General features: G+C 47.5%; 1 protein-coding gene across 4 annotated transcripts in view; it reads left to right on the top strand.

The window, feature by feature from the left end:
- Nucleotides 1-7,681, top strand: part of GATA4 (GATA binding protein 4) — a 28,082-nt gene extending 20,401 nt beyond the window's left edge. For 2 of the 4 annotated variants that reach the window (XM_049819233.1, XM_049819231.1), the window contains 5 exons: nucleotides 1,537-1,706; nucleotides 4,386-4,511; nucleotides 5,690-5,777; nucleotides 6,051-6,196; nucleotides 7,287-7,681. In XM_049819233.1, the coding sequence (XP_049675190.1) occupies nucleotides 1,537-1,706; nucleotides 4,386-4,511; nucleotides 5,690-5,777; nucleotides 6,051-6,196; nucleotides 7,287-7,469 (713 nt within the window). In that variant the 3' untranslated portion in view covers nucleotides 7,470-7,681. Of the gene's footprint in view, nucleotides 1-1,536; nucleotides 1,707-3,821; nucleotides 3,903-4,385; nucleotides 4,512-5,689; nucleotides 5,778-6,050; nucleotides 6,197-7,286 lie in introns of all 4 variants that reach the window. The other 2 variants (XM_049819234.1, XM_049819230.1) reach the window with 2 other exon arrangements.
- The last annotated feature ends 5,272 nt before the right edge of the window (nucleotides 7,682-12,953 follow it).

Here is a 12,953-nt window from a genome sequence, read left to right as displayed (position 1 = left end):
TTGGTTTGCTGTCTGGGGATCTATTATCTTTGAGCAGAAAGCTGAGATACTCATATATCAAGCAGGTAGACAAGCACAAAATATAGCAAGATGCATAATAACATTTCAAGAGTTAATGTCCTGCTGGTCTGTAATGGCTGAAGGTCCTGATGTAAAGCTCTTGCCATCCTCCAAACATCTCCTGTGTGCTGCAGTTTGTTGGGAATTTTTTCAGCAGCCTGCTTTATTCCCAGGCTATGCTAAGTTATGGAGCCCTTTCCTGTGATTTGTCCTTTTCTTCTTCTACCCAATTATTTTACCATCTAGTGTTCCCTTTTTGGTGCCCACAACAGAACATGTCCATATGCAGGAGGGAATGGTTTTGTAACAGAAGAAATACATCCCCGAGCTGAACTCAATAGCTGGGACTCTCCAGGTGGGATCACCATCAGGAACGTCCATTTTCAAGGGCCATGCTGGCTGGATGCAGCTATATTTACATCTCAGCAAGGGCTATAGCTGGTGCTTATATTTTATTAGGTGAAGTTCTTGGCTTCTCAAGGGCTTTGTATCCAAGGGTGAGCTGGCCTGCGTCTTTCCAAATGATAATGCAGTCAAGGTGCGTTGTGTTGACCTCTACATCATCTTGCAGATGATATGGACCTGCCATAGCCAGAGGGATTGGACTGGCCCAGCCCAGGGCAGTTGTCCTCACCCTCATGTCACAGCTGCAGCCAGGTGTAGGATGGACCAGGAATGTGGTGGGTGAATGCACCAAGCCCTGGAGAGTGACATCAAGCACGATGGAGATTTGCATCAAAAAACTGAATCTCCTACACCTGTGAATGCCCAGTGCTGTCTGTCGGCTGACAGCTTGAGCTGGGCTTGTACGTGTGGATTCTTGCAGTTCAGGAGATGCTTCTCGTGCAGAGAATAGGGCGAAGGCACGTCAAGGTCTCTCCCCCCTTGGCTGTCTGTGGCCATTCCCCTCTGCAGAGGGGCTGGGTGGGAGCTGGCGTGGGCCGGGTGAGGAGCAGTCCTGCGGAGGAGCAGGGTACACGGCACGGCTTTCCTTGCCCACACCTGCTTGAGCCCCCTTGAGAGATGCTCAGGCAGCTGTCCGATCTCTGGGCAGTCCTGCTTTGTGGGTCCAGGCTTGTGTTTGTCTGTGGTCGCAGGCAATTTGTCTTGATTGTAAACGCGGCTGTTTCCCTGCCCCAATCTGTTTGCCCTGGCTATGTCCAATCTTGAAAATTGGATAACGTCATAGCAGAAGGGAAGGTTTCTATTTCTGTCTCTTTATATCCGTGTCCCAGCACATCCCTGCTGCCACAGAAGTCCTACAGCCAACACTGTATGGCAGGGAAAGGGGTTCCTCTTCCCAATAATCCCAGGGGCTTCCTTGAAAAAGGAAGAGCTGTTTCTTGCAACCTATAAAATCTGAATGCTTGTGATTTCTTGAAATGTCACTTCTGGGCTAAATTGAGAGCCAGACCAGAAATTAAATGTACGGCTGCCTAATTAACAAGCCTTTTCCCTTCTCTCCCATCATGGCAGCAGACTTTTTTGATGATTATTCAGAGGGGCGAGAATGTGTCAACTGTGGGGCCATGTCCACCCCGCTCTGGAGGAGAGATGGCACAGGGCACTACCTCTGCAACGCCTGCGGGCTCTACCACAAGATGAATGGCATCAACCGGCCCTTGTTCAAACCTCAGAGGAGACTGGTAAGTCAAGATCACACAACGCATGTGGGGCAAGGCTGTATGCGAGGATGAGGCAAAAAGACCTCGGCTAGGTAGAGATGCCAGGGCGGTTTCAACTCCTTGGGTTGCCATCTGCCCAACCTACGTGGTTTTGGTCCAGATTTCCAAAATAAGCCAGATGATTGTCTTGTGCTTGGTATATTCCAAGACCTTGTACTGTCCAGACCAGTTCTGCAGACACCCAGGCCAGGCAGTGGAAGGGGCTGTGGGACACAGGGGCAGTCCCGTGGTGTCAGTTTAGCAAAAAACAGTCTTTGTTTTAATATCACTGTAGGCATATTAGGACAAATGGAAACGCTTTTCAGCTCCATCACACTACCAGTCCATCTTCTCTTACCCTCAGGGTCCCTATTCCCCAGTCACTGCTGGGTGACCCCTCTCACTTCATGGTGTCTGGCCACCTTTTCTGGATACCCTGCTCCCAGCTCCGTTGGGTGAGCTGAAGCAGGGCTTGTGGGGCAGGTCAGGACATCTCAAAGCCCGTGGGGTGAGGACATCCCAAAACCTGTGTGGTCAGGATGGGGTATGCATGAGGAACCTGGAGGATGGGAACATCTCGGTGTTGATATCCTGCTTGTCCCTGCCCATTTCGGTGAGGGTTTTTGGGGAGGTGTCTGTAGTCTGGGCCCCAGAGACACGGGGCCATCGTGACCCCAGGCAGCAAAGAGCCAGCAAGCCGTCCCTCAGGGCCATATTTTGCCACTCTTTGTCTTCCATGAGGCTCGATCCCCTACCTGCCCTGCCCTTCTCATCGCCCAGACCTGTCTGGGCTCAAACCCAGCCATCCCCTGCAAGTGTCAAAAATGACACTGGCAGCTTGAGCACTGCCACCAGCCACAGCCACCCAGCGCCCTCTTGTGAAAATCCCTTCCCAGACACTGCACTGACTGAGCCAGGCAGTGTCAGCACCCTGGCACCCAGGGCCTTGCCCTCCTTCGTTTGCTGGTCTACTTATTATGCTTGGGCACAGCTGTGTAGTCAGGAATGGCCCGCATGCTGTTAACTCTGCACAGCCTTGGGGTAAGGCTTGGAAAACTCCATGAGAAATATAAATGCACGAGCTCTGTGGATCTGTACGTGCACTTTTGTCACTTGGCTGGGCAGCTGGCAACCTAGAAATCTTGCAAAAATGGCCAAATTCCTGCTTTTTCGCTTCCATGAAGAAAAGCAGGACATGTGTAGGGATGCAATGTAGCGGTGTGGTTAAAGTAATGCCAACTGGTCTACCTAAACAGATATATTCAGTACAAGTGATTGGGTTTAATCTATCACTGTATAACCCCTTTTTTCAGAGACTGAGTTATGCCAGAGAGCCCTGCAAGGGGAGATCTTTGCCTTTGCTGCAAGCTCTCTTTTAAGCTCTCGGTCCACTTACAAAGGCCAATGATTGAAGCTAATACGTGGTGAGGTTACAACTAAAGGAGTGTTTGGTTTCTCTGCACCAAAGGGGTTTCCAGCTTTCAAAGTCTTAAGAAGTACTTGAATTTAAGTTTTTATTGTCCTGCAACTGTAGATTAACTGATACTGTTTTATAATGAGGGAGAAGATACAGAGAAAAAGCTGTAGCAAAGATCACAGAGGAAATCCCTGGTAGCTGCCAGGTCCTCATCTCCCAGGTTTTCACCACCTCACAGAGCTGCCAGCTATGCTGTTCAGGTCTGCAGAGCTGGTGAGATGTCCAAGCCTACCAGATTTCCTTCCTACAGGCTCCTGTTCAGGCACTGGGAGAACAGGCATCTTCACACAGCTCTAGCACTTCTGTTCAGTCCCCGGTTTATCAGCAAGTGAAGATGGAATTTGATCCCTGCCTGTCCAGACGTTATCCTCAGCCTCACTTTGAAGGATGCTGGGAAGAGTCAGGCAGGCGTGGAGGATGTGGCTTTTTCTTCCTCCACCTCCCACTCTGCTTCCAAGCTCAAAACTTGTATTTTATATGGTTTCAAGCCCATTGTCTTTCTCCTGTGGCCTTTTGAGCCTGGCTAAGCCAGTTCACCCAGAAAGGGAACTTCAAAAGGTCTGTTCCATGCACTGCTTCATTAGTGGGGATTCCTATTAATTATCCCTCTTTATCTTTAGGAAGACGAAGCTGCTGGGAGCACTCTTTTTCTTATCTCCCCCTCAAGCCACATGAGCAACATCACGCAAAGCCAGCAAGGAGTATGTAACATTCATGGCATTGGTAACAACTTCTTGGGATATGCCATGATGCTTGGAAGGTGAAGGGCTTGGGAGCCTGAAAGGGCAGGATGGTCTGAGATCCAGACACCTTAGCGTACGTGTGTGCATGTGCAGTGGGTCTCTAAGCTGCTAGTAGACCCGCTGAAGATCCGGGGCTCTGTTCAGGTGATGTCTCTGGCACCATCTGAGATGCCCCAGGATAGCTGAGATGTCTGCGTAGCACTGGCAGGTCGGAAGCAGTGGAACGGCAGTGGAGCAGAAGCTGAAAGGCAAGTGGGGAAAGAAAAAGGCAGTCGTGTTATCCGCTGCATCAAGGTGAAAAGAGAAAAAGACACAGAAATAAGAGAGGCAAGAGGAGAGGAAAACCTGAGGCATGCTGGATCAAGCTCGTTGGGATCTGAGACGCTACTGATAGTAGCAGTGGAGGACTGATGTGTTTTCTTCCTCTGCATTTTCTCGCAGTCGGCTTCCCGCCGTGTCGGCCTCTCTTGTGCCAACTGCCACACAACGACAACCACGCTCTGGCGCAGAAACGCTGAGGGAGAGCCCGTCTGTAACGCCTGCGGACTCTACATGAAGCTCCATGGGGTAATGCCTTCAGTGATCTTTGCTCTCTATGGGGAGGGTATGGACAGCACCAAGCCGGGGGTTGGCTTCCTTGTACAACTCTGTGGTCTCCTGGAGCTGTTTTTCCTATGGGCTTTAGTCCCCTTCAACATTACATCATGTTTAATACTGGAAAGGGCTGATGGATGCAGGGCATTTCTCACATACTAACTTGTTACGCTTTGCATCCAAGTCTTAAAACCCAATAAAACTAGGCCCAGATTCTTCCCACCTAAATTCAGGCACTTACAGTGAAAAATGAGTCAGAAGCACAAAGAAGAGCTGTGCTCCTCCATGCAGGGTGTCAGATCCCAGCTAAGACTTGGGTGTAGACTGGTCGTGGGACTGATAGATGACTTTTCTTACACGGGTATCCAGATAGTCTCTTCCTGTCAGTGGGGGTTTCATGTATCTATGTCATGTCTAATATATATCTAGAAGAGTCCTACTGGAGTCCAAGGCATAGCAGGACTTCAAGATGCAAATTTCTGGTCCTTCTCCCATCAGTCAGTGCAACAGGGCCAGCCCCATGGCAGAGACAGAGGCCTTCAACACCCTGGCGATTGCTTAGTAGCAAAACCCAGTTCTGCTTCTCAATGCTACTCCTAGGGTTTTTATACATATCCATGCTCTCAGTGATGTCCCGTGCTCCGGAGTGGATGGAAGAGCATTCATAAGAGATAAGTCAAAGCTGGAAGACAAGGTGGATGAGGGGAAGCCTTACCTAACCTACCAATTCTTCCTATAAATCCCAGTGTGTTTCTGACTGTGAGGGTGGCTACCTCAGTGGGATCAGTTTCTAAGGGAGATCTCCTCTCACAGACTTGGTACCCTTCCAGAAAGCAAGTGTTAGCAAGAAAGATGTCTTCTGCTCTGAGTTAAACAGGAAAGTAAATCAGATGAGCTGTTTTTCCCTTCTGGCCTTAAAACACTCGATATCTATGGTGTGAAAAGCCTATTCCCATTTGGATGCACATCTTGTAGCTTTGACATATCTCTTCACACAGCAGTGCTGACCAGTGAATTTAGGCTCCATCTTGTTGCTTTCAGTTAAATCAGCTGGTTTTCATGGAGCCTACAAGGTAGAGCTGGAATCGCATTATCCTAGATGATGTTATGGACATACAGAAACCAATGTGCTTTTATATCTGGGTCTGTAGGTTCCAAGGCCTTTAGCAATGAGAAAAGAGGGCATTCAGACAAGGAAGCGCAAACCGAAGAACGTTAACAAAGCAAAGACGCCAGCAGGTAATTGTTGAACGGGGGAGTTTATTGTATGTGTATATGTGTGTGCACTTATGTTTCTGACCATCACGTCCTGTGAGTCAGACACCCAACAACAAAATGGGCTGATTCTTAAAAAATGGGGGATGTGTGAATGCCTTTCAGCAGCAACAAAGCCCTTCCCACTATTACTTTTTTTTAATTATTTTTACCTACAGTAACTTCGGGTGGGTGGGTACAGCTCTGCACTGAAAAGGTCTTTGAGAAGAGTACGGTTTACTGTCTGCTTTCTCACAGGTCCATCCAGCAGTGAGAGTCTTACCCCGACCACCAGCTCCACCAGCAGCAGCAGCAGCAGTGCCACGACCACTGAGGAAATGCGCCCCATAAAAACAGAACCTGGGCTCTCATCTCATTACGGGCACGCCAGCCCAATTTCTCAGGTACAGAGGGGAGATGTTGGCAGTGGGACAAAGATGGGAACTAGGATGGTAGACATGGTGAGAAGAGCATCCTCAGAACCTCTGTGGAAAAAGGCTGCCTCTTTTCAACCCAGGGGTCTAGGAGTTCACTGTGAGATCTATCCTCTGGTATGCGGCAAAACCCCACATTCTTGTCACCATGTCTACAGCAGAATATAGCTTTTTAATGATGTATTGCAGTTCTGAATGGGCAAGAAGAAGTAGTAGCTTTGTTGAAAATGTGAAATTCCTTCTAGCTGGACAGCTATATAAGTCCCACAGCAAGAAAATGCCCATTCCCTTTTTATGATTTGATCTGATTTGTCTTGAGCAAGGAAAAAAATTGGCAATATTACCCTACTTTCTCTGCACTGGCTGGCTGTGTGTTGAGCAATATGAGAAATGCAGTGTGAGGAGAACAAACTCACACAGCACAAATCTAACTTGAGTCGAGTCCCTGCGAAGGTAGAGCAAGCCAGCATGCTCTGTACCGTATCCACCACTAGATGTCTTGGGACCAGCACTGCATCCGCACAAGGTGCGTATCCTGCTGAGCAACACCCAGATCTGGAAGCTGATTGTGTGCAGGTTTAATAACTGTGCCTCGGTTTATGATCCCCATTGCACAGCACGACTAAGAGACAGCGCTATGTGATAGTTGCTCTCCTTTTGGGTTCATACAGGGAACTCCAGTTTTCTCCCTGGAGAAAAAATACGTGGCTGAGTGGTTTTCTGGACTGATCCTGCACCTGCAGCACTTTGCAGCACTGTTAATGTGTCTTACAATCCATAGGAGGCCATTCAAAAGCTAGGAGAGCCCCAGGCCAATGAAATCTCAAGCCTTGGGAGGTAAAACGATCATTTCTGACATTTAAAAGAGAACAAGATATCCTGTATGCAGCAGTAGGAAAGAACAGGGTCTAGAACAAGAAGGAAAGAGCCTGTCCAAAGTATCATGCATAAGCTGCTATCTGCAGCTATGTTATTACCATAGCACCAGCCCCCCATAAAGGTATTCATATGGTCCTCTATGGTTTGAAGCTTTGTTCACAGGATTGTCCTTTTTCCATAGGCATTCTCAGTCTCTGCCATGTCTGGACATGGATCATCTATTCACCCTGCAATTTCAGCTCTGAAGCTTTCCCCGCAGGCTTACCAATCAGCTATCAGCCAGTCTCCACAAACCAGCTCCAAACAGGACTCCTGGAACAGCCTGGTGTTAGCTGAAAACCATGGGGACATCATAACTGCATAACGTGGTCTTCCACCCATGAACTTCAGGCTGATCCGCTTGAGAAATAAAGAAGATGCCATGTAACCATCAACTCGATGTTGTTTCCCACCTCCCCTGCTCTCCTGCCTTCTCTCCCCTTGTGAGATGTTCCAGCAAAGAGGTAAAAGAGGACTTATCTGAGGTGTAGGAGAGCTCTTATACAACAAACAGAGAAGACTCAAATCTCAAAGTAACTAATGGATTTGAAGCCTTTTTTCCCAATTTAAACGAGCCTCTCTATTTGATTGTCACCACCTTCTATGAAATAGCCAGAAAGATGGACACAGTTCTTGAGTTTTGTTTATTTAAAAATATCTGGCATTTAAGACTCCAACAGTGGTGGAGCAGAGACACCGTTTTTCTTCTGTTACCATCCATTTTTTTCCTGACCAGAAGAAAATGCCACCGTCTTCTCATTACCCAAATTCAGTGATCTTCCACCAAATGGAGCCAGTTCTAGAACAGTTTGTTGAACAGACTTCACTAGACATGCTGTGGTGGCTTTAGTGGATTTGATATGACCTAGGGCAGAGAAAAAAAGAGATGCCCCCACTCCCCCATTCTCAGCTCACACATCTAGAGCATTGTCTTCATTTTCCTAGATGGTCTGAAAAGCTAATGAATGTCCGTATTTAATAGTAACTCCATTCCTATTTATCATTACAAAATCATGGGACTGTGTTTCCAAAAGGTTGTTGGTTGAGCCTGGAGAAGGTCTGTCCAAAGTCAAAGGGGGTTTTGGAAAGAGGAACCTTCTGGAAGCAGGTAGAGGAGACCCATGTTCATCATCAAATCCTGGAGGAAATTGCTGGGCTTTTCCCTTATGGATAGCTACAAGCCAGGCTTAGAGATTATTCAAGAGCACAGCAAGTGAAAGATGCTCTTCTAACGCTGCTGTGCCATTGCTTTTGAGACAGTTAATTTAATTATTTTGCATACTTTTATGTTGGTTTTGATGTCATTGATGAAATCTGATTGTCATTTATTTTTGGCTGTACTGTGAGTGCCCACTTTCCCCCTAACAGCTGGCTCATGATCATTTCACACATCTAACCCTTTAGGATTTCACCTTTTGCAACAAGCAAACGCTTCAGCCTCTAATGGAGGTAGGCAGGGGCCATTTTCCTTACCAAGCACGTGCATAGACTTGCTTGCCTGCAAGAGACGCATAACTCCATTCATGCATGAGTATTAAACAAGACTCATGTTTTTTCTTGCCCATGAGGCTCTCAGCAACCAGGGAATCCTAGCAAATGGAGTTGGAATTGATGCTGAGAGCTCACTGACTCATTCCCTTTTCCCAAAGGGATCAATTCTACCTAACCCAGCGCCGACTGCTCTTTCTCTAGCATGGGCTTAACAAACTCCAGCATCACAGATGCCACAGCTCCCCTGTGCAGTCTAAGTGCTTCACCAGATGCTTGCCATGATGTTTTCATTGACATTTCCGAGGAGGGACAGCTTTGCCTGTCCAGGCAGAGAATTTCTGGGAGACCTCATCCTACAAGATTCTCCACTCTTGTTTCTGTCCACTTCCAAACTCTGTTACCCTTCTTTGCCTTTCCAGCTCCTTTCATTTCCTCCCTGCATCCAGAACTCAAGTATGGAACTACAAAGTGAAAATCTAGAAGAGGGATTGTGCATCCCTCCCAAATGTGCCATCCTCTGTCTCCTGCTGTTTAACATTCCCACAGAGTGTTTCCACCCAAACACCGAGATACATGGCTTGGCAAAGAGGAAAGCCACATACATGTTTGAAGCAAAAGAATGGCATTGTATTGCCTTTGCTTGAACTCGCCACTTTCCTCCTGATGGTAGAAAAGCTTCTTTAAGGAGAAGGATTCAACTGTACTGGTCATGATAAAGACTGGGACTGGAGTCACAGTAGAGACCTGGACCCTTCCACATTCCCTGTGCCCTGTGCAACTCAGATTTGCAGAGTGTTGGAGGAGTGACAGACCCTCTGCACTCCCCAGAGAAAAACACCATGGCAGTGATGCCATGGGAATGGCTGGATGGTGTTTGCACCAGAGCTTCCGCTCTGTCTTGTTGAGCTAATGCAGGGTCTATCCTCATTACAGACAAGAAAAAGATATTCATGAAACATGAATAAAAATAAATGAAATTATGTGATTCTGCTCAGGCCTGGTAGGCTGCAGAAAAGAGGCCAGAAATAGCACCTAAAAATATGAATTTGGGGTGGAAACATAAAGGCATTTCTCCTCGGGCACGCAGGTCTTTAGCCAGCCTCCTCCTTGAACTGTATTCCTTTGTAAATGGCAATTGAGCTCCCTTGGGATCTGGCTGTGAATTCCCGTCCGTAACAGAGAAGCATGCACCACAAAGATGCCAGTTGGCTAATGCACACATTTGAGATACCTAGAACTACCCTGGACAGCCTAAGAGGGAGGGGAGCAGGTGCCCTCCTGAAGAGGAGCTAAAGTCCAGACCGATCACACACCCCATTTCTCTTTCCATACAGATGCTCCCAGAGGCTCTGTCCACCTTGCCTTATCACTGCACTCCTCCTACTGCCCTCAAAGCTAAACTCCCTGGCTGAATGTTTCTCCTGCCCTTAAAACACACTCTGCAATGCCATAAAGGGGTCTGCTTGCAATGCAAGAGGGGAAAAACCCTGCAGGACATAAGCCTGCCTTATGATCCATCAGGTTATCTAAATGACCATGGTGGAGATTTGTTAACTGGTTCTCAGCCTCCCTCAAGGCCTTAAAAATAATTCTTGAAACACAGTGAGGAGCATTTACAAGGAACCTGGTAACAGAACAAGATGTCTGCATTAAGAAGGTGAGGGTCTGGCAGCTATGAGGACAACTTGGCTCTTTTAGTGGTAGAAATTAGCTCTTTTGTCCCCCCTTTTGCACCACAAACAGTAGAAGTTCAGATACACCTGCTTCTGTTGTTCTTTTCAATCATCCAAAACTGTTGTAGAGCTATTCACCACCCTCATGGTGGAAATGTTTTCCCAAATAAATGTTAGATTCTAATGAGATGCAAAATCATTGGTAAATTAATTGCTCAGACTTGGGGACTCCCAAGCAATGAGTCACTGCAGGAGACTGAATGTTATCTCCAAGCCCACGAGTCACACAGAGCCCCTTCTTGTACGTAGGAGCTGGGATGGCCAATGCAGAATGACACCAGAAGTGACAGATGAAGGGATACTCACAGGACTAGAAGATAAAAGTGCTACCAGTTTCAGGACACTCAGCTCATTCTAGAAGGAGGGGCAACTTACAAAATTCTGGGTTCCATCTGAGCTCTGCTTTCCTTCCCATGACGGGGGAGGCATTTAGAGCCTGTTTTGCTAATGAAATTGGATACAATTATTAGGCAAGATTATTTCATTGCAGCATGGCTGGAGAACCTAATGAGGAACATACCAGGCCAGGTCCTACACAAATGCAGGACCAAGAACCATCCCTGCCCTGAGGCGTAAGAGGGAAGGGCCCAGTCCTGAAAAACATTTAAGCACGTATATAAATGCATTTGTGGGATTTGTTCCCTTAGAGGTCATCACTAATCATACATACAAATTTTGATGTCGAAGGGTTTGCAGCACAAGGTTTGATAGTGCCAAGCCAGACCTTTGCAATGGCTCAGTGGTCACCAGAGTGAAACGAGCAGACAAGAACCAGGACGGGGAGCCAGAGGGGTAGAAAGGTCATTTAACCATTTCTAAATGTCTTTCCTCTTTGTGGAAGTGCAATATCTTGAATCACTTCAGTTCTTCTTTTGTAAATTGATCAGAAGAGATCCATATTTCGCTTGCAGTCTTATGGGCTGACTGGAGAGAGCGTAATCAGGAGCTCAGGAATATTGTAAGGGAGCTTTAAAACCGATCAACAACTCTTAATATAACATTGAAGCTGTGACTATGTCAGGGGTGGTGCTTTGTTTTGCTTCCCCCCCCCCCCCCCCCCCGCCATGTATAAAGTTTGAAGCTTCCTAGGTCATCTGGGAAGGTCCCATGGAAACAGACACTTATTATAAGGGGGAGAGGGAAACCAACCAACTGAACAAGCTGTAATTATTTAAAGATCTAAAAAACTATATATTATGAAGTAGTATGGCTACCAATCCACGTAACTTCTACACCTTTAGAACTAATGGAAATAAAAAAATGATAAAAAAACCAGAAGGCTGCTGCTTGATTCTGACTACCCTCATGGGCTTCTTGGAGAGGGCTGGGGGTAAATGATCACATTTGCAGTGCACCTGAAGAAGCAATGGTGCAATGGGTCCTGTCCTGGGGAGGTCATAATGATAGAATTACAGTGTAATTTAAATCAGAAGGGACTAGATCAGGTTTCTCAGGGTCCTGTTCAGTCAAGTGTTGAATATCCCCAAGGATGGAAATCCTACAGTCTCTCTGGGTTCCTGTTCCAGTGTTTGACACCCCCCCACCCCCCATGGTGGAAATGCTTTCCCAAATAAATGTTAGTTTCTAATGAGAGGCAATATCCTTGGTAAATTAATTGCTCAGATTTGGGGACTCCCATGCAATGAGTCATTACAGGAGACTGAACATTGCCTCCAAGTCCAGAGTCACACTGAGCCCCTTCTTGAGGTAGGAACGGGGATGCAGGATGACAAACACCAGAAGTGACAGATGCAGCAATGGAGCAATTGAAGGCCAGGCTAGATGAAGCTTTGAGCAACCTGATCTAGTGGGATGTATCCCTGCCCGTGGCAGGGGGGTTGGAACTAGGTGATCTTTAAAGTCCCTTCCAACCCAAACCATTCTATGATTTTAATACAAAGGGGGAAAAGCACCCAATATGTTTTCCATGCAGCAGGTAATCCCCCTAGCACAGCGGAGAGGGGAAAACCTCCTCAGGGCACTTTGCTGTCATCGTGACTTATCTTTTTTGGTCTGCTCACTAACATGGTTTTGCATAGTAGGCTGTTGTTCAGCTTGAATGCTTCCAGCTGAACTCAGAGACACCACCCTCAAGCCAAAAACACCTTGCCAGCAAGGGCTGTGCTTCTGCAGAGGGTGGAGGTGGCTAAACACAGCCCTCCTAAAAACACCCAGCCTTCCTCCCAAGGTGCCCAGCTTCCTTCCCAGTCTAACCAGTTCCCAGACAACTGGTGGGGTGAGCATGACTAGCACTTGAAACTCCACCCATTCCTCCCCTACCAGCCAATTGGGAAGCTTCCCTGCAATTGGGAGGGGAGGGTCCTCCTCCCCTATAAAAGTGGGTGGGTGGGCAGGCAGAAGGGTTTTGGGTGTGGGAGGTGGTGTTGAGGGTATGTAGGTTGGTTATGGAGAGGGTAGAGATGCTGTGGGAGGTGGCTGGGGGTGTTGGGAGGGGAACTGGGGGCCAAGGAAGGGCTCTGGAGTGTGGAGGAGCAGAAGGGGGCCATGAAGTAGGGGAGAAAGGCTGCGTGGTGTGCCCCCCAGGTGCATGCATAAGGCTTGGGCAGTGGCTTGAGGGCTGGATG

This window comes from Accipiter gentilis, chromosome 16 (assembly GCF_929443795.1).
Source record: "Accipiter gentilis chromosome 16, bAccGen1.1, whole genome shotgun sequence".
Lineage (NCBI taxonomy): Eukaryota > Metazoa > Chordata > Aves > Accipitriformes > Accipitridae > Astur > Astur gentilis.
Note: the sequence above shows the minus strand (reverse complement) of the source record. Positions and strands in the feature narration are given on the sequence as shown.